Source organism: Natator depressus, chromosome 14 (genome assembly GCF_965152275.1).
Source record: "Natator depressus isolate rNatDep1 chromosome 14, rNatDep2.hap1, whole genome shotgun sequence".
In the NCBI taxonomy this organism is placed as follows: domain Eukaryota; kingdom Metazoa; phylum Chordata; order Testudines; family Cheloniidae; genus Natator; species Natator depressus.
The window spans coordinates 19,584,006-19,606,365 of record NC_134247.1 but is presented as its reverse complement, the minus strand read 5'-3'; the positions used below and the strand labels follow the sequence as shown (position 1 = coordinate 19,606,365).

Here is a 22,360-nt window from a genome sequence, read left to right as displayed (position 1 = left end):
AAATTTCTTACCTGTACAACTGACGACTGCAAAGCTGTAATAAAACAGATGAAAACATTTGATTTATAAATTAAGCCTTTTCCCCCCAGCCTAATGTGATTCTTGCGTAATACGTATTATGTAACAAAAGTGTTTCTTTAGGACTTGGGAATTCAAAGGCATCATTTGAAAAAAAAAAAAAAAAACAATATTCTTCTTTCACAGAACTAATTTTCAAAAAAATATAAACTTTAGAAATCCCGTCAGAATTCATACTCAAGGCAAACAAATATAGTTCATTATTACCATCATTCCACAATCTGTTTGCTTCTGCATTTATACTGGCAGCTAGGTGCACTTTTTTTAAACATTTACTTTCAAAAATTTGGTCCTTTTAAATAAAGACTTCACAGTGCAGAGTTTGAAAGAACACAGAAAAAAAAACCCTGCTCCAAAGAGCTTACAAGGGACAAGTGGAAACAGACAGGCGTGCACAAGAAAACAATACTAAACAGCATGACAGGCTGTGGTCTCATCACACTCATAACCACTGCCAAGTTTTTTGTAGGCATCACAGCAAAGGAGAGTTTTAAGGAGGGATCAGGAGGACAATGAGGTGGCTTCATGGATGTTTATGGGCAGTAATTCCTATGCATGAGGGGCAGCATGCAAGGAAGTACAAAGGTGTTTGTTTGAAAATTTAATATGCAGTCAATGAAGGCTGGTCGCATTAGCTGATCGGAGGTAGGAGTTGACACCTCAAAGCATATGAGAGATGATAAATAGCATGTAATTAGGCTGTGAAATGTCCTTAAAGTAAAAACAAGCATCTTACATTTGATGCAATGGAGAAAGGGTAGCAAGAGGAGTGATGAAAAGAGAGGGTGAAAGCGATGAGCTAGGAAAGTGATATTTGCAGGAGCATTTCGAATGGATATGAGTGCGACAAATTACATTTGTCAAGGCCAGGGAAGAGAATGTTGTAAAATGATGAGAGCCTGGATTACATTAAAGCTGTGCGGATGGACAGGAAAGGCCATATCCTAGAGATGTTACGCAGAAAGAATCTACAAGATTTAGACACAGCTTGGATGTGAGGATCTAGAGAGAGGCCTATGATGAAGATCAAAAAAGGAGGGCGGGGGAGGGCTTGCAGGGAAGATTAGGAGATCTGTTTTAGCCACGCTTAGCTTGAGCTAGTGGCTGGACATCCATGAGATGTCAAAAAGTCAGGCCAAGATTTTAGTCTGAAATAGAAAGACAGGTCCAGAATAGATGTAGAACTGTGAGTTGTCCTGTGGATGATAGCTGTATTTGTATAATGTATTTGCAAAGGAGATAACCCAAAGACAAGGTGTAGCAAGAGAAGTAGACCACAGGGCAGTGCCCTGTGGAACTCTCACAGAAAGTTGGAGAGAAGATGAGGAGGATCCTCTGAAGAAGATGCTGGAGGAGTAATTAGAGAGGTAAGAGAAGAACCAGGAAAAAAGTGAGTCCCAGAAGCAAGGAAGGACAAGATTTCAAGAAGAAGAGCATGGTTGATTATGTCAAAGCAGCTGACAGGTTAAAGAAGAATAAGTCATTAGAGACTTTGGTAATAGCCATTTTAATTAAATGCAAGGGACAGAAACCAGATTTGGAGAGGGTCTAGGAAGGAAGTGGAGGAAAAGAACTCATTCAGTGAACTTAAGGAAGAAGGAAGATGGGGCAATAGTTGCAGAGTCAAATGGGGTCACAGGTGGGTTGTCCATAAGATGGGAGAGACTAAAGCATGCTTGTGTTGTGAGGGGAAAGAATGACTAGAGAGTGAGAGATTAAAGAGAAGGGCAAGAAAGGGGATGAGAGTGGTTTGCAAGGGAGGTGAGGAGATTGGATAGGATCACTGGAGTAAATGGAGGAGGTTGAGGAGGAGAGCAAATGAGAAACAAGAGAGAAGAAGAAGAGTTGGAGAGGAAGGGCAAGAGGTGAGAGGGAAGGGAGAAGTTCATGTGGTATTTTGCAGATATTTTTCTTGAAGAAGTGAGAATCTGTGCAGAGAGAGAAGTGGAGGCAGGAGGGCACCAGGGTGCAAGGAGGGAATCAAATGTGGTGAAATGGCCACTGAGATTTCAAGGGATTCAATTAGGATAAAGAAGTAGAGTTGCTTAACTAGGAAGACAGCAGATGTCAAAGTGGAGAGAACAAATCTGTAGTGAAGTCAGTCAGCATGATCACAGGATTCCCACCAGACACACTCAGCAGTGAGAGAGCAAAGGAGGAAGAAAAGGATGTCGGGAGGACGCCAAACATTTGCAGGATTTGGGGGAATTTTTTAAAAAGGAAAAAAACACCTTTCAACATCCTTTGTATAAAAATGAAACAACACATTTAAGATTCCAACAGCTATTTATACTTGGCACAAACCTCCCAATGGATCTGCTTAAGTCCCTCCAACGATTTTTCATTGAAATAATTCGTAACTGATCTGCAATGTTACAAAAAGATTTTAAGTCCAAACATGGCAATTTCTTGAATTTACATTCAGAAACAGCCCTGCATCAACAGATATATGTTGCACTTTTAAAGTGACAGAAAAAACTTAAAAGTTTATGACTAAGTGATTCTCGGAACAAATGTGTAACATTCATTAATGTTCATTAAACGGGTTTAGGAAACATACAAACAGCCTATTTTCTGACAAGCACTCAGATATATTATTTCTGCAGAATTATACAATAACATTTTTGTAACAGAATATGGCTATACGTAATGACATAATTCTAACACTTTTCCAAAATTCCAAATTTCCAAAACTCAAAAAGTTTCCAATTTTCTACTTTTCCAATATTTTTTTTTTTTACAAAACATACTTAGCTTCTATGTACAATCATTACTTTAATAAAATAATTACATTAAGTGTCATTGTTATACTGCTGACATGCACAAGTACTTTTCGTAACAGTGCATCTGAACAACTTCAGGAGTCAAAAAAGCAGACCTATTTACTACCTACTTACCTCTTGTTCCCCTGACTAAGTTCAGCTCCCCTGGGATACAAGAGTTAGGTTGGATGTCAGAGCTTTGGAAGAAATGAGACTAAAACTAAAACAAAATTCTGTAAATGCATTTGATTAATAAACATCTGAAGAATTTTACAGAATTTTGTTTCTTTACTTCTATTCAGATTTACATTCAAAGGCTGCACTATCCACTACCTTGAATCCTGTATAATTATTTATACCTATCAGAACAGAGTAAATTTAAAATGCTACTACTAGTGTGAGTGAGTGGCAAATTACAATTTGGTAGTGTTTTACAATCATTTTGCACAGGTGTACACAACACCCATTCCAATGAAGGTTGAAGAGAGAGTCAGTAACTCCACCAACTAATTTATGGCAATCATGCTGGATACATATGCTAAATTTAATATCTATAAACTGCATTTCTGGGCCAAAATTAAGTAAGTGAAAAATTACATCAATCCAACCCAAATAGCAATGTGAGGGATTGTCTCACAGCAAAGAAGGAAAGATGCTTCACTCAGTAGTAGTCTAGCAAACTGTTGTGGTTAACCCACACTTGTGACTATGTCTTCTCTATTCTTTTCAGAGTAACAGCAGTGTTAGTCTGTATTCACAAAAAGAAAAGGAGTACTAGTGGCACCTTAGAGACTAACCAATTTATTTGAGCATAAGCTTTCGTGAGCTACAGCTCACTTCATTGGATGCATACTGTGGAAAGTGTAGAAAATCTTTTTATACACACAAAGCATGAAAAAATACCTCCTCCCACCCCACTCTTCTGCTGGTAATAGCTTATCTAAAGTGATCACTCTCCTTACAATGTGTATGATAATCAAGTTGGGCCATTTCCAGCACAAATCCAGGTTCTCTCCCCCCCCCCCCACACACACACACAAACCCACTCTCCTGCTGGTAATAGCTTATCTAAAGGAGATTGTAAGGGGGAGAAAACCTGGATTTGTGCTGGAAATGGCCCAACTTGATTATCATACACATTGTAAGGAGAGTGATCACTTTAGATAAGCTATTACCAGCAGAAGAGTGGGGTGGGAGGAGGTATTTTTTCATGCTTTGTGTGTATAAAAAGATCTTCTACACTTTCCACAGTATGCATCCGATGAAGTGAGCTACAGCTCACGAAAGCTTATGCTCAAATAAATTGGTTAGTCTCTAAGGTGCCACAAGTACTCCTTTTCTTTTTTCTCTATTCTTGCTTGAGAATGACAACAGGTGGTCTCACTTTTATGATTACTCGTGGATTTAGATCGGAGGTATATAACCTCACCAAGTAAAGCATGAAGGTTTGGCAGCACTGATGAAAACAAACAAAAATCACAACAGAAGAGAAGTTCTCGAAGATGGAGATTTTCATAATTATACTGGAGAGGTTTCTGAAAGATTATACATGAGAAAGAAACATGATAGTTTAGATAATGTTGTCTTTATACCTATTATTCTCTGCTGCTAGTTTGTACAGTGCGTGGGTGATCTCAGCACAGGCAAGAATGGCCCCATGCCGAGTGTGTAAATCTGTGCCCACTGCTAATGGTAGCAGTCTTGGCAAAACTGGAAGAAATGAAATAAAAAATAATAATTACATATTATATTACTACATGTAAACACTTCTGTCTAGAAATTAATGTGGAAAAATCATTTCTAGAAGTCATCTTAGAGAAATATAGAGCAAGAACTGTATCTTAGAGAGATACAGAGCAAAAACATTTTCAAATCCCTAAATCTGAAAATCATTTTTAGATCCCTAAATCTGAAAATCATTTTTAAAAATGGGAATAAGATTTGCCTGTGTTATCAAAATATACCAAGAATTTCCATTTCCACAGTTAGATTTTTCAGTTTGGTGTAACAAAAATGGTTCCCCACCCAAAGACACACTATGAGCAAATACTTCCTTTAGTTCTCTATTAGCCACATATTAAATGCATTGTATTTCATTTTATCTACCCTAACCACACATGTTGGAAAGATTTATACAAATCTGTAGCTTGCTAGCTCTTACATGTGCTAGTCGAGATATCTTTGGGTTTCAAGATGCTCTCAGACATTTCTTGATTTTTTTAGTTTATGCATAAAGTGGTTCTTCAGTTGCTTTAGAATGTTGTTTTAAAAACATTAGTCACTTTACATTTTGGAGTGGCTTAAAGCTCAACTTGAAAATTCTGCTGCCTTTTCCCCTCCCCAAATTCATAAATCTCACTGCAATTCATAAAAAGAAAGTTTTAACGCCATCAAAATTACAGCACCATTGTGGGAAAAATCTTGCTTAATCTCTTATTAAGCCATATTAACTTGTATTTTGTTTAAGTCTTGTGTGTTGGTATGTTTTTGCTAGGTGCCCAGAAACACCTGATATGGGGTGCTACCTAAAACACAGATATATTGCTACTCACCCACATTTGTCATATACTCAGGGACCTGTGGAGTGAGGTTATGTAGAGCCTTGGTTGACAGTTCTCGAATAACACTGTGGAGATTAAAGGAAGTTTTTGTTCAGCTTCCATAAATCACTGTAGTATCAGTTATTGACTGCTGCTCTCCATAACAAAAGCAGTTACATATTATGACCCCGTCCTGCAATCAGATCTGCACAGACCGACCCCTGCACAGCACAGAATCCTGCTGAATTCAACAGGCTCCATACAGGCCTAGTAGTACACCCTTGTTTCAGGGCTATTTCAGTACCTCAAGCTTCCTCTATCTTTTTGTGTGTGAGAGCATTTAACATTTTTCCAGTGAAGAAATGTATTTCTGTTATTAAATGGAGGAATGAAAAATTAATCAGCTTCATATATATTGTTTGAATTATATATATTAGGACTCTCTTCAGTAAATACTGTATCCCATGCTAGCCCACACACACTAAAAGACCCTCAGAGGGCACAAAAGGATAGAAATGTTGACTAAACTATAAGCTACACAATTATGTAAGACACAAACATGCTCTGAGAAACCATGTTAAGGAAATCCACAGGTGCCTTCCACAGATAATGAGAAATGTTTTACCTTCATTTTTAACGTTGTTATTCTCCCTTGCTGATTACTACTCTTAATTCAGGGAGAGTCAAACTACCTTTTATAAAGAATACTGGCTAAATTACTTTTTTCTTAAGTGTAAGGAAATCAGAAAGAAAAAAGGAAAAAAATTTGTTGCTGCAGATGCTTTTTGTCATGGTCTAGCAAAAGAAACGGATAATTGTGGTCCCAGAGCAGCTAGACCTTAGTTACAGCTTTTTAAATTTAAGTTTACAGGTACCTCATTCTTACTTCAAATGGTGTTGGTTTTTATTTCTTTTTTAAAAAAGAAAGAATACTGAAAAACCTAGTAAATAAGCTTAGACTCATTTTAAAATACGTATATCTAACAGCTCACAAACTCAATAAGATTAATCACAAAAGCTCTGTGTAACATGTATATTATCAAATATACATTTTCACCACATTGAGCAATACCAATAATTATTACAAGTTGATGAATGCTAAGGGGGAAGTTTCTTTAAGTCAAAGGAAATCCAACATACACCAGACATGTACAAACTATTATGGCTTCACTTATGCGTGTCATTCTATTTGCAAAATAACATTTAGCAGACTATTTTGTGCAATCATTCTAGAAGAATGAATACCTACATTTGTTTTTTTTAAACATAATAGGTCAAATATCAGAAATCTTAACTAAAAAAATCATCCATTGGTTCCAAGATCAAAGGTTCCATAACAGTCAACATATTTTGTGCAACCTACTTTTAAAAATATTACTTTACATGCAAATTAATCAATTAGTTTACTCCTCAGAATTGATTTACACTGGGATTTCAAAAGGAGCCAAGAAGAGTAACGTGCCCAACTCCAATTGAAAATCCTTAGGTTTTTCTGAAAGTTCAAGCCTTAAAATACATCCTCACAATTATCTAACAGAAGTTTCTTATTAGTCTACTTCTAACATTTCTTGATTCTGCAACACTTACAACATAGTGAAATTACAACAGAAAGGACAAACTTCTGAATTCTGAGAGTCCTACACAGACACATGTATGAACAAACATTTAAACAATGTGAACTTAAACAAAACCGTGACTAAGACAATAAGTCTCACAAAGAGATGAATGGGTGCTTTGTTTTTCCCCTTCATTTCTCCATGCCAAAATGAGAGATTTTAAGGAGAACCCTGTTTAGAATTCCTGAAGGTAAATTACCATTAAAAAATGTTTCTGATAGTTAATTCAAATATCCAATCCAGTTGAGAGTTGTCATGTAAAAAAGCACGGCTACAGTGTATGACTGTATTTCCACACCACAAATAAAGACACCACTCAATGTTATGGAATATGGCATTTCCCAAACACTAGTGGCCCAAACCAGGCAGCCTGCAGTTAGCTCTTGGCTACATGAATAAAAACTTACTGCTGAAAGAGACAAAGGGAGAGGAAAAGCAAAACAAATATGGATGCTAGCACCTCAGGGCTCATCCCATATCTGCCAGGAACATCATCATGAGCAATAAAAATAGTTTATAGTAGTGTTTCATCACATCTGTGTTATACATACACATTTCAATCTTCATGCAACAGCGAATATAACTACATTTATCTTCACGTATTAAGTCTACTTAATTAACAATAATTATATGGCGATGATGTTTACACTCAGATATACTACGTAATGTATTAAATAATGATATGTTTTATTCACCTCCTAAAACTAGGTTTAAATGTCACGAAAACTAAAAACATGTTTTAAGTGAAGCTTTCCAACAGTGGGGAGGTACCCACATCCACCTCTCTGCTATTGAAAAAAAATCAAAAGTGTTGGAATAATTTCATTATGTCCATGCAATCCATGATGTCATTACAGAGGGGCCAAATTTCAGTGCTGTTGTGACTCCATGAGTAAGTGCGAGTGCTCTTCATGCCACGCTAGAAAGTTTTGAGGCCCCTCCCCACATTGAGAACCACTGATGTAAGCCATTGCCTGCCCAATCAAATACATTAGCAATTCTAAAATGTTAACATTTCTTTTTTTAAATGTTATCATTCATGGAAAAAAGTTATTACAAATTTCCAAGATTAAAAAGGAGCACAAATCTGTTAATACTTTTAAAAACGGTTTTCAAAGGGGCCTGTTTTATTAAAAAAATAATTACCATAATATGATTTTTAGACGTTCTAAGGAATATGATTCAGTCCCTTGGTCCCTGATTCAGGAAAATATAACTAGCATTTGTAAGCCCCAGCACAATGGAATCTGATCCTGATCGAGGCTTCTAGTTCCTACCATCGTACAGATAAGAACAAATAGACAACTACCACCCTCTCCCTTTAAAGAAAGACAAGTGAAGAGTTCCGAAAAGTAAAATTTACAGAATATTTGACTTCCAAATAATATAAGTTACATGTTTGAAACATACCCATCCCAATGGTTGATCTTCATGTTAACCAGGTGGTCAATCATTGATTGTGTATATTCAGGAAAACTAGCAATGTACACACTGAAAAAGAAATAAGTACATCCATATATAAAAGAGTACAGAATGTATATCAGTTTGAATTTTGGCACATACAGTAGAACCTCAGAGTTATGAACACCTCAGGAATGGAGGTTGTTCGTAACTCAAATATTCATAACTGAACAAAATGCTATGGTTGTTCTTTCAGAAGTTTACAATTTGAACATTGACTTAAATGCTGCTTTTAACCATCTTCATTTAAATTAAACAAGCACAGAAACAGTTTCCTCACCTTGCCAATTAAAAAAACAAACAAACATTCTTTTAATTTTTTTTAGCACAGTGCTGTATGGTACTGGTGCTACCTCATGACGTATTTCCAGTTCCAAATGAGATGAGTGGTTGACTAGTCAGTTGGTAACTCTGGTGTTCGTAACTCTGAGGTTCTACTGTACTGCTTTGAAGATTTTGCCCCCATTGCTTTTAATGCAATAACAAAAAAGCCTTCAAAAATGTACTACCCGTTTGTCTATTAAAAGGGGTACATAAAAACATGATATTCCATATTATGTAACATTCATTATGTTAATATTTACAATATTTTTGTTAACTATTTTGAGATCAGTGAAAACCATTGTATACACATATAAAGAATTATATGATCAATAAATACTAGTAAAAATAAACTGCTTATACATTTTACTGTTTAAATCCAATGATTAATGCGTTCTACATTTATAATTATTTTCAAGATTAGATTGGGGAAAAAGTGCTTTTTTTTTTTTTTTTTTTTGAAGTACAGAATTATTATACTATATTGGCATAGTGTGTGCATCATCCCCCTCTAGTGCTGGTGTACATGGAGGACAGTCTATTACTATTATTACTATGAGTTACTCCATTAGCTCAAGTGACAGATCTGTGCAGTGGATCTAAAGGTCCTAACTCTACTGCTGATCCACATAGGTGTTAAAAAAGCAAACTGAAAACACGAACTCCATCATGTGGCATCATGTTGACACCCACATACCTCCACACCTCTTCAGGTCTGTCCACCTCCACATTCCCATTCCACTGGTTTCAGTTCCAGTCCTTTGCCCAGTCAATTCCAGTTCCCCAAGCTCCTCGTCTGATTGATCTCAGTCCCCCCACCCTACCTACGGACTCCTATTCTCCAATCCCTATTCCCCTACCTGGCTACCAGTCTCCTGGCCCAGCCATTCCCAACCTCCTATTGCCCAGTCCCACTCTCCCTGACCAGCCAGGCCCCATCTCCTTGTTTAGGCAATCTCAGTCTCCTTGCCTAGCCAGTCTCAGACTCCCATCTATCCCAACTCCCAGTACAGATACCCAGATCCGCCATGACCTGCATTTCACAGCTGCAATTGCTCACTCCTGGGCTGGAACACACCCAATGCTGACAGAATGTTTGGGGAATTAGCTGCTAAAATCTACTGAGTACACATGAGCTGTGATTTTGTAAAGGCTTATTAACTTGGCCATATTTGGGCAGATTTTCACTGGAATGGCAAAAGGTACATCTCTGATACAAAGCCCCGCCCTGCCCTACCCCCAGCCAAATTTTAAGTGCCTGCTCTAAAACATAGGTACATCAGAGCTTCTTAAAGACAAGGTCACCAGATTTTTTTTATATGGACAAAACACTGTTTTTCATTGTTCTCAGAAATGGCTGAAGCATTACTACTGAAATTAAAAAAAAAAAAAAGAAAGAAAGAAAAAAGTCAGCCTGAGGTAGACATTCAGCAAAGAAAATTTTAGCCCAAATAGTTAAGTTTAGCAAAGTTATAAGAAACTGAAAACTGGGTCTTTATTGGAAGTGTTGGGCAACTTTAATAATATGCAGGGCTACCAGTCCATCTAATAATAATGTGGCAATAGCCATACAACTTTTTATATATAATATTGTACCTCTGAAATATGCCTTAATTAATGAAAATAGTCAAATACAGAAAATTATTTCTATCAGTTCAAAGGTATAGAACAATAAACATCCAGAGTCAGAACTTTATTAATGCTATGATTGCTCAAAGGAAGCAATGTACAGACTTTTACATCTACACACAGTCCCTTTATAGTTAATGGGAATTTATGCAGGCATAAGAGTCATGTGACAGACCTCTGAAGGGCTGAGATTCTAAATCAGAACTATGGAGTCTGTACACCAAGTTACTGCTTTTTAAAACTACCTAAGAAATTATACCTAAGCAATCAAGGAGAGAGGCCCTGTCAGAGAGGTCCATTCTTCCATCCATAATGTAATGGTGCATATTTTCTGTATAGACAATTAAATATATACCTATCCCCTTGTGCTTTGATGCCATTCACACAAAGAATTAAGGAAGTAATGAAGTATTGACCCAATTAATTACAGCTCAGATGGCACACACACTTCAGGATGACACACACACTTCAGAAACAAAATCTCGATTAAGAATAGTGAATATGGTTTCAAGGAATCACACTTTAGTAACTAGGTGAAATTCCTCTTAAAGTGATCAGTGAAGCAGAAATTAAGGAAAGAAAAGAGCAGCCACAGGATCTAGAGTGAGTTGGGAAATACTTTATCATCAGCTTTGTAACCAGGCAAAATAAAGCAGGACTTTTTAATTTAGAATATTTTTGCCCTTAAGCAAAAGAAACATTTTTATCATGTATGCTTAACACCACACTGAAAGTTACAATGAAAAAGAGAGCTGAACCAGAGAGCATGGAAGAAAAGACAACAGCATAGGCATCAACAAAATAATGCAAAAAGTGAAGAGAAACAAACTTCTCACTACCCCTAAGCCAGAAAAATCTACTACTTTTTTTAAGGCTGTGTACATTTTTAAAGTAGTAGGCCATATGCTCCGCGGGTGCAAATTGGCGCAGTTAAACAGACTTCAGAGAATATGACCAATTGCATTTCCCTAGTTTGGTTTGGTTGAAGATTGCTTATATCCCCCAACTAGCCTATGTGTAAAAAAAGGATGTGGAGTAGGGAAAGGAAAGAGAAGGGATAAGGTGGGAATTATGGACAAATACAAAGAAGGATCAGTTAAATGAAAACAAAACAAAACACTATATAGCTCAAGCAAAGGGAATAGGATCATAATAAGATAACTAGAAAACATTAAACCTGTTGTTCTGCTTTGTGGGAATTAAAAAGCAGCTATGTGTACAGTGTGCGCCATTTCCCCATTTGTTGTCCTGGCATTTGGTCTGTACCTCTATACTGAGTGGGCACGACGCCCCACATTGTTATATCTGTTATATTTTAAAATGCATAATTCCTTGTATGATGTGTGCAACAGCCATTCTTTTTCACCTCTCCTTACTGAGATGGAACAGGAGACTGAAACAGAGAGGGGGGAAATACAGGATGGCCAAAACTGCAACATGCTTCTGATTTTAAGATGGCACTCCACATAGTGCAACAGTAAAGAGAAGTGTAGTCACAGAGATAAGGGAATATTTAAATCATTATACTGCTAGCTAAGTAGATTCAAGTCAAGATATAGAGCACATAGCAGAACACCACATCCTGAAGCAAACTCAAAAAAAAAAAAAAAAGCTAAATATAAAGAAGTTAATCGTCTACACTGCAACTGCACTAACCCAGGGCTTGGACCCAGGGTCCCAGGACCTTGCAGGGCTAGAAGGTCCAAACTTGAGTTAAGCCAGGATGTAGGGTCCAAGCCATACTGCTTTGCAGTGTAGATGCAGCCCCACTTGACTCGAGTCCCGGAAGTCAGCCAGAAAAATCCCACAATTCCATGGGACAAGTTCCTTAGTCCTCTCTATCCCAACAATCTGCCGTCCACTCTTCTGAAAATGAAAGACACGCTCACTTTGCGAATGGCAGCAGCTCCGGTCAGCATTAACCCATTCTCTTCTGATCACCAATCCACAAGCACACTATCATAGAGCCTCCTGGGTTTGAAATGGAGAGCAAACTGACCAAATCTTTTGCTAAGCAAGTTGCTTCAAATTTCCTGTAACATCAGGATGGGCAGCAAAGTTTTCCCACAGTGCACCACGGTCCTAGAACTAGAGCTGCCAGATTTGGGGACTGGGGGAAAAGGGGATGAGGCGCTAGCGAATCTGGCATATGGTTACTATAACTCAGGTCTGTGTATTGCAGCATGGACACCAGAGCTCTAGGTTCAAGTACAGGTTAGAAAAGTCTTAATGTAGGGTTAAAATACAATGTAGACGCACAAGCCCAGGGCTCCCTAACATGAGTCAGCTGATTCAAGTCCACTAACCCTGGGCTTACACTGCAGTGTAGACATACCCTGAATCTTGCTAAGCTCTTGGTCTTGATACCTTCTGGCATTGAGTTCCACAAATTAACTTTGTATTGGGAAATTAATATTTCCTTGTATCAGTTTTAAATGTGTTTTCTGTTTCACTGAATGTTCCCTTACTCTTGTATTAGAACAGTAATAGGAGACCCTCTCTAATCCATCTCCTCTCTAAACTAAACAGTCCTGGTCTTTCAATCTCACTTCACAAGGAAGTCTCTGTTGTACCAGTCATTTTTATCACCTGACTTTGAAACCTCTCTATTTCCATGCTAGCAGTTTTTTACATGGGTTAAAAGAATTGAACGTAGTATTTCAGCTAAAGCCACACCATTGATTTACAACAGCATTTTAACTATTTAAATATCAGCGGGATAGCCGTGTTAGCCTGTATCCACAAAAACAATGAGGAGTCCGGTGTCACCTTAAAGATGAACAAATTTATTTGGACATAGGCTTTCGTGGGTAAAAAATATCTCTCCACGCATCTGAAGAACTGGGTTTTTTACCCACAAAAGTTGATGCCCAAATAAATTTGTTAGTCTTTAAGGTGCCACCGGGCTCCTAATTATTTAAATATTATTCGCCGTCCAATTCTTTAAACAGCCTACTCTACAATATTTTGTTTGCTTTTTCAACTACTGCTGCACATTGAGTTAAGATTTTCAATAATAATAAGTTTCCTGTTTATTAAAAAAGATAATATTATAAGGTAATATAACATAATATAAGGTAATAAAGCTCTGTTAAGTGTAGGGAAACTAATGCATGGGAACTTACCTTATATTAAGGAAACAATTAACTCTGTTACCAACAGCAAAATAATCAGCTGCAGTCAAAATGTCAATGCCATGTGGAAAAGTCCCCTATCAATATTAAGAGAAGAGAAAAAATGACGACTGATCAAATTTTGTATTAATGGTCAACAGTTGAAAATATCACCTATACTGACAGGCACCATCTATACACACTAACTCCTGATTTTGTGGAAAGTATATCTACACAAGAGAGATATCTGATGTGCTGAACAGTTGACTCCACTTAAAAGAGGATGGCCAAGAGACAGAGTAAACAATAGCAGGCAGTAAGTTTAGTAATATTAAAGTATCATTTGAAATGATTAATTTAAAATGTTTTTAAAATATATTTTGGTGTGGGTCCTCAAGTTTGGATGCTTCATAATTGCATTTTTCTAGTTCATTGCCATGTTCCTTAAAAGTGCCATAATACAACTAAGGATACATGGCCAATTTCAATGGAAGCCATGTGTGTATCCGAAGTCAGAATAGAGCCTTAATTGTTTGTAGATTCACTTTGAAGGTGAAGGGGCAGCATGAGTATTTGGATTCATAATGTTTGTTTTCTTTGTTTTGTTACTCTTTTGACAATCTTTTTCACACCATGTGTATCTATCTAGACCTATACCTCTAGATACACTCAGAACGACATAGACACTGTACCAAGATGCCCACCACTTTATAATTTAAAATTTCTCCCCTAAACAACACTGTATATCTCACATTTATCTACTTTCCCTGAAATAGGTTTATCATCTTAATCTTGGCCTGTAATGCATCCAATTTATCCATCACTGACCAACCAAGTATTTCAGACACCACTTCCATTTGGCCTTGGAGGAGTTTCCTTGCCCCAAAAGTCACTCCCTTTGCCACCTGCATTCATTATGATTTGCTCTCATGGTAGCCTCTTCAGATTATTTCTGTCCATCAGAGACCTTTTCTGTTTTCAGGATACAGTAAACGTCTTAAATAGTAAATTATAGTGGAAAAGCTAACAGCATTACTTATTGTGGACCTACCTATTAACACTGCTATAAGAAATAAAGTCCCTCTATCTTCATATTGTATAAACTTCATGTGTCAAGAATGTGATAAACTTTTTACAAGACAACACATCATTCTTAAGATACCACCCAAAATGATTCTATTACAGCAAATTTATTAACTTGAGATGTGATCTAGGTCTCATGGCTAAGATAACACAGTGGAGAAAATATCATACAGTGACACAGAGCAGTGATATCACACAGATGAATGCATAACTTCTTAGGATTTCTATCAAACCGAAAATGCCATAGTTTTACTAAATATAATCTATATCAATCAGGGTGCACAGTAAATACATTCATATCAGAATGTGTTTGTGCTGAAATTATTTTTAGAAAAACAGTAGGATTGGAATATCCAATAACACAGGAAGTCTCTTAAACACCTTCATCTCTGTAAAAGGATTTACTTTTAAAAAATCAAAGGTGGTATTAGAAATTAGGAACAATGAGCTCAATGCTAAGAGGCACTGATTGCCCTGACAACAAACTAAACACCCTCAATTCCTGTGTCATCAATTGGAATTGAGGGAACTGCTTATCAGAGTCATGCCTAAATCCACAAAGCTAATTAACTATACTTTCCATTGTAATGAAGTGGTCACAGAGGCAGTGAGCATTATTAGAGGGAGTAGATATTTACATTTAAGACAAATTTCATTATAAACAAGAGCTTTTCCTTCAATTACTTGTTCCACACTAGCAATATTGTTACTATTACAGAAAATAATGTTGTATAAATCTTGTATATACAGACATATAAGCAGAATCAGGTTTTCAGGTCATATGAAAGGAACACCACCCAGTAGAGACTGCGTAGGAGAGGACAGGTAGAAAGAAAATCACCACATATAAAAAAAAAAGTAAGTTATTTACTAGTCTCCATTTATATATATATATTTCATGATGTGTTTATCCATTAACTAAAGAAAGTTTTCATAAAACCCAGCAATTTTTCAACAAATTTAATTCCATAGCAGCAATCACACTTCTGATTGTGCTATGCAAATGTATTATTGCTTTTTTCAGAAGACACTCATAACATATGATTATGCATGCAGTCATCAGCTGTAAATTCACTGCCAGTCATGTCTAATAGCTCATACATAGCTCAGATTTTCAGAATTTTCATTGGCTGACTGGGATTTCATTTAGTATAATGGTATGATACAAAGTTATATTTCCTGATGGAGGAGACAGCATGGCCTACTCAACCTATAATTAAGGGCAAACGTAAACTAGCCAATAACCAAACACACTACACCCAGTTACAAAAGGGATAGGTCACATGATATGTAAACAATGAGTGCTGTGCAGTAGTAGAGGTTCTGGGAAATCTGGACAATTTCTTTGCTTTACATCCCTTCTCCATTGGGGCTACAGGAATGCAAAATAATCTAGAAAGTGTCCATTGTGTCAAAGGATTTTTTAAAAGTGCACTTCAATATTAAAATTAATTTTGTTAAAAAAGTGCCTCTACTTTGATTTATTCTTAGATATATTCTGGGACTTTTTAAAGAAAAAACCTTTCACCTACATGGAATCTTTAAATCCACCCTAACAGTGAACAGCAACATATTTGCTGTGGCACACACACATACACTTCTCTTACCTCCAGGATAGGACACATTACAGAGCTGAAGAAGTCAGGAACAAGAAAGCAACAAAACTGCACTTTTTTTTCTCCTCATCTAATTACTAAAAGTATTAGTGCTTTGGATGGAGAAAAAGTACTTTACTTCCCACCTACTCAGAAAAAGGATGTCTGTTGCATCATATTATAAAGAGATATAATGGGTGTATCTAATGGTTTGAAGTAGCCATTCTCCTAGGCAGCAAGAAATGGTTCACTACTCCTCCCACAGGAACAAGGTGAGTCATGGATATTGTTCCATTCCACTGTCAGGTTCTGTGCCCTGCTAATTTACTATTTCATAGTAGATCCCTCCAGAAAATGCCAGAACATATCCAGTATCTGTTGTCTATCTGTGCATTAGCTAAATCTGTAATGAGTTCAAATGCAGACCATATGTATCAACATATGCCTGGCAATGAAATTTTTTGGCAGTAGATTAATTTGGGATTGAACCTTTTTGACCGATCTATAAACAACCCTACAAATCGATCACTGAATGAAAAGGTGTAGCCAAATATTCATTCAATTTGCTCGCATCTTTAAAAACCAAAGAAACAATGCTAAGATGCAACGGGAACTTAATTTTCTGGATGTGGCATACATGTAAGATGCATAAACTCTCACAGTGAAAATTGAAACTGGTTTAGTAAATTTAGTACTGGGGACATGAAAGTGTCAGATAGCGTAAGCTTGTGTGTAGTTGTCTTGACTTCCCTAGTAAAAGGGTGGAATAAAGTCAAAATTTTCAAAAAGGAGCATAAATGAATACTTAACCCACAGGCCATTCTACAACAAATTGCGTGGATGTCTGGTTCTATCTGTTCAGCCTAAGTCTGTTATAATGTATTGAAAACATCTAGATCTGATGGAGAATATCCTGAAATCTTGATATTATGGATAAGACAAAAATAATTTTAGTCATTTATACAATCACTTCCATTATCAAATAAGTATGCATAATCAAAACTATCATCTCACCAAGACAAGTATTTTCTTAGCTTCAGGTGTTGACAGTTCATACACTTTTTTTTTTTTTTTTTAAAGCCGCATAGTCATCCAAAGTTCATTGGAATTGCCTCGACACTTTTGAGAAGTCATTTAAACAAATCTGACCTATTAATGTATATCCAGTACTTTTCAGCAGGGCTGGCTTAAAAACTACAGCATCGTTGGGCAGCATCCCACCTGATATAAGCTGAAATCATGGGGAGGTGTTTTATTGCTTTATCCAGTACCACATGACGTGGAGGCAGTGTGAACTGCTCTGCAATGACTAGACACTCTGGAGAATCAAGGAAATCATGATGTCCTCTTTACCTCATGCCCTAGTTGGGCCACCATCACAGAAGAAGCCCTCCCTTGAAGCTTTCCTCCACTATTATCCTAACTTCATCTTGAAACACACATCAGTTCTGGACACATTCCTTATTGCCCACCTCCCATCACTAGCGGAGTGAACACTCAGCTTCTGTGACAGAGAATTTGGGGCAGCTGGAGTACAGAAAGCCTAACACTGAAAACTGACCTTAGAATAGGGGCCTTTTGAATAAGAACATAAGAATGGCCATACTAGGTTAGATCAGCAATTGATCTAGTCCAGTATCCTGTCCTCCAACAGTAGCCCGTGTCAGATGGGTTTGCAGCCCTGACCATCTTGGCTAATAGTCACTGATGAACCTATCCTCCATGTGAAGTTCTTCTTCACACAGCACACAGTCAACCTGTGGAACTCCTTGCCTGAGGAGGGTGTGAAGGCCAGGACTATAACAGGGTTTAAAAGAGAACTAGATAAATGCATGGAGGTTAAGTCCATTAATGGCTATTAGCCAGGATGGGTAAGGAATGGTGTCCCTAGCTACTGTTTGTCAGAGGGTGGAGATGGATGGCAGGAGAGAGATCACTTATGAAATTATTTATTTCTTTATTGAACCTAGTTATACACACACATATTTATATCACAACATCCCTTGGCAACGAGTTCCACAGGTTGACTATGAGTTGTGTGAAGAAGTACTTCCTTATGTTTGTTTTAAACCTGCTGCTGCCTATTAATTTAATTGGGTGACTCCTGGTTCTTGTGTTATGTGAAGGAGAAATAAGACTTCCTTATTCACTTTCTCCACACCATTCTTGATTTTACAGACTTCTATCATATCCCCCTTTAATTATCTCTTTTCTAAGCTGAACAGTCCCAGCCTTTTTAAATCTTTCCTCATATGGAAGCTGCTCCATACCCCTAATTATTTTGTTGCTCCTCTCTCTACTTTTTTCAATTCTAATATAACTTTTTTGAAATAGGGTGACCAGAACTGCACACAGTAGAATAGGTGTAATATGGTTTTATGCAGTGGCATTATGGCATTTTCTGTCTTATCATCTATCCCTTTCCTAATGGTTCCTAACATCACCGTTTTTTTTTTTTTTTTTTATTACTGCTGCACAATGACCAGTCTTTTCAGGGAACTATCTAAAATGACTCCAAGATCTCTTTCTTGAGTGGTAGCAGTAATTTTAGAATCTATCATTTTTTATGTAGAGTTGGGATTATGTTTTCCAATGTGCATTACTTAGTATTTATCAACACTGAATTGCATCTACCATTTCATTGCCCAGTCACCCAGAATTTTAAGATCCTTTTGCAACCCTTTGCAGTCAGCTTTGGACTTAACTATTTTGAATAATTCTGTACCGCCTGCAAACTTTATCACATTACTGTTTGCCCCCTCCCACTTTTAAAAGTCCTGGGCCCATGGCCCCCTGCCCCTCATCCCTGCTTCTGATAAAACCCAATGAAGGCAAGATGAGACCATCATTAGCTCCATGTTGCTTTGACCTTAATACAGCAGCTAACACATACCCAGTACAGTATCACATTTACACACACTATAAGGCCTTTTTACACTGCCGAAGTGGCATAAAAGAATCTTAGTAAAAATGAGAATCAAGATAACACCATGCAATGAGGAAATACCATACCAATGAACACCCCCAGATAACCTTTCAACAAGATACTGGAAATGTGCTATGGTGAGAATGCATAGTGCCAGGAGTATATTGACACTACAAAATAGTTTAAATTCAGGTTTTTAAGCTTCTGCGCTTCTTTACCTACATGACATCACTAACACCTATATTAGTGTATGGAACACAGCTCCCTGCTCTGCTGTATATGTCAGTGATGTCAGCTCTTAGAGGAGGAAAAAAACATCATGAGGGCCTGAACACAGATTCCTGCAGATAAGAAGCTTCTCAGATCACCTTAAATGTGCTTGTTTGTTTTTTTTTATACGTGAGACACGATTTGCAATCTCAAAGATTTTGTTAATGTATTTACACTATTTTAGCATTATAAATGGGAAATAATTGCATGGCTAATTTTTTCCTCTTTCTTCTAGACTTCAGGCAGAAACCTTAGCAGTTAGTGTATTCAGCACACAGATGAAGAGGTTTTTAGTTAGTGGTTTTCAACCTGGGGTCCATGGACTCCTCGAGCAGTGTTCCCTCTAATTTTTTTCATCCATGTGTGGAATGAATTTTGTTATGTGCACCATATCGAGATAATGTGTGGATGTGCGCCACCAGTAGAAACCAAAAACCTAGATATAATATATACTTTTAAGAAGTTACTATAGAGATAATTACTCCAGCCAGGACAAGTTGGGCATTTTAGAACTCACTACTCAAAGAATTAAATTTAAGCATAATGAAATGCACAGACCAGTCAAACAACTAAAAAAAACCACACTTTGCAAGAAGTATCAAGAAGTAACAACAATAATAATACAAGTATATGTTGGGAGGTGACTGTGAAAGACAGAGTGAGAGTGTGTGAAAAAGACAGACACACGCATAGCCCCTTTAAGCATGCTGCCCCCACTTTAAGCACGCTGCCCTATTAAGTAGATCAGCATGTTCAGACACAGCAGCAACTGCCAGCAAGCTCCCTCTGTCCTGAGCCCTGTCGTGTCCCCCACCCCGCTCTGTGGAGATGGGGTACAGGGACAGGGGGGAAGAGGGACACCCTGACATCAGTGCCCCCTTCCACATCCCCACTCTGCACAGCAAGCAGGAGGCTCCCAGGAGCAGCTCCAAGGCAGAGGGCAGAAGCAGCATGGCAGTTGGGGGAGGGACACCTGAAGTGCACAGCACTTGACAGCCTGCTAAGCGGCCACCCAGCCACGCAGTTTAGAGGGAACTTAGCCCTGGGGGGTCCACAGACTAGGTCGAAGATTTCCAACGGGGTCTGTCCATTCAAACTTTTTTAGTGGTCCGCAAATGAGAAAAGGTTGAAAACCACTGTTCTAAGTCTTTTATGCCATGAAATATCTGCCTGCCAAGTGACATGGAAATAAAGCGGACTTTTCTACTTGAACAACTCATACTTCAAAACTAACAAATTTCTTGGAAAATTCAGATTATGGTTTGAGAAACTGCATGACCTACTGGACAAAGCACAGGACCAGAAGTGAGGACTCCTGAGTTCTAGTGCTAGCTATGCGATCAAATTGCTGTGAGGCCTTGTGTAGTTCACTTAACTTCCCTTAATGCAAGTTAAGGCATATTGTGCGACTTTACATCAAGGTTTTGCTTTTTAGAAGCAACTTGCTAAAAGGCTTCTGGAACTAATGTCCTAAAAACTCTCAATTAAGTTTAAAGGGGAAAAAAGTACACAAGAACCTGTGGTTCAAATGATGAAAATATGTTACATGATTGTTTCAAAACAGTGTTCCCCAAATTTGGTTGTTCTTTTACTCATTTGGTTTTAGGAGTTACATGTTACAATGTATCTACAAGAAGTCTAATGAAGAATCAGAAAAGTTACTCTACCTGTCTTCCAACATTCTCCTGGAAGGCAGCCTACAGAACAGAGAGAACAAACATACAAAAATGAGTCAGTTTTCTTTTTGATAAACACCAGAGGATGAATTCAAATCAAACACGCAGCAATATAAATGACCCATGGCTTTACTTTTTAAAATAAAGTCAGCTTTGTTAGTTGAATAGGCCCTCAAGGGTTGTTTTTTGGTTTTGGTTTGTTTTTTTGGGGGGGGAGGAGGGAAGGTCACTGATGCTTTATGTTCTAATGCGCTTTCAAATCTGTCTGTTGCATGACAACAGTTTAAGAATGCAAGTTGACTAAAATAATCACACCCATAAGAGTAGTCTTTGATTCCTAAGACAAGGCTTCACAGTACAATCAAAAGTCAGTAGCCTGCGACAAAAGGAATCAGGACAGCTCTGTCTTGTTTATCTGCTTTGGGAAAGTTTCAGATATCTTCCATAAAGACTCTTAGGCTATGTCTACACTACAGACCTTGCAGCGGCACACCTTTATGCCAATGGTAGAGAGCTCTCTCGTTGGCATAATTATACCACCCCCAACGAGCAGCCGTAGCTATGTCGGCGGTAGAGCATCTCCTGCCAACACAGCGCTGTCCGCACCAACTTTTTTGTCTGTAAAACTTATGTTGGTCAGGGAGGTGGGGTATTTTTGTTTTTCCCACATTCTTGACTGACAACAGTTTTACCAACAAAGCGCTCGTGTAGACATAGCCTTAGATAATATCATGGTTATAATGCCTTGTTTATGTGATGTATAGGCTTGGAAGGATTCATTTTTATCAGTATATATTGGTAAACATCAGTTTCACCAAACACACACAAACCAAGAAAAATTTCCATCCATAATAACTGAATTTTACAGATCGACAAAGTAAAAGAAAAATGATGCTTGAAAACTTAGAATTTTATTTAAGGATATTTACTTTGCATATTTTGACATGTGATCTTGACAATTTGTGTTTTAACAGTTATAAGGGTTTAATTCTTTTAACTGCAACATCAACTGTCATTAAATAATTGTCTTACCCACTCATTGCTTGACACACACCCCATAATTTTTCACAACTGTGAACATTTAACTAGATACACACACAAAAAAATGCTTAAACATAAACATCAATATTATCCATCAAAATTATAAAAAATAAAAATTTAATTCTGCCAAGCCTAGTTAAATACAATACTTAGAGGCTGTTGAGAGCAGCGTGATTGGGATTGTACTGCTTTAGCTGTTTATTCTTGAGTACTGAACACTGATATTTGAAACATTCAGGTGTGAAAGCA

At 37.5% G+C, this 22,360-nt stretch overlaps 1 protein-coding gene across 6 annotated transcripts in view; it reads right to left on the bottom strand.

Annotated features, from left to right (window-relative positions):
- The window catches only part of LOC141998651 (tubulin-specific chaperone D-like), a 263,541-nt gene that overhangs the window by 95,775 nt on the left and 145,406 nt on the right, over positions 1-22,360 (bottom strand). For all 6 annotated transcript variants that reach the window (XM_074971510.1, XM_074971511.1, XM_074971515.1 and 3 more), the window contains 7 exons: positions 21,062-21,091; positions 13,533-13,618; positions 8,407-8,487; positions 5,393-5,466; positions 4,433-4,550; positions 2,383-2,443; positions 12-34 (listed from right to left, as the gene is read on the bottom strand). In XM_074971510.1, coding sequence (XP_074827611.1) covers positions 12-34; positions 2,383-2,443; positions 4,433-4,550; positions 5,393-5,466; positions 8,407-8,487; positions 13,533-13,618; positions 21,062-21,091 — 473 coding nt within the window. The remainder of the gene's footprint in view (positions 1-11; positions 35-2,382; positions 2,444-4,432; positions 4,551-5,392; positions 5,467-8,406; positions 8,488-13,532; positions 13,619-21,061; positions 21,092-22,360) is intronic.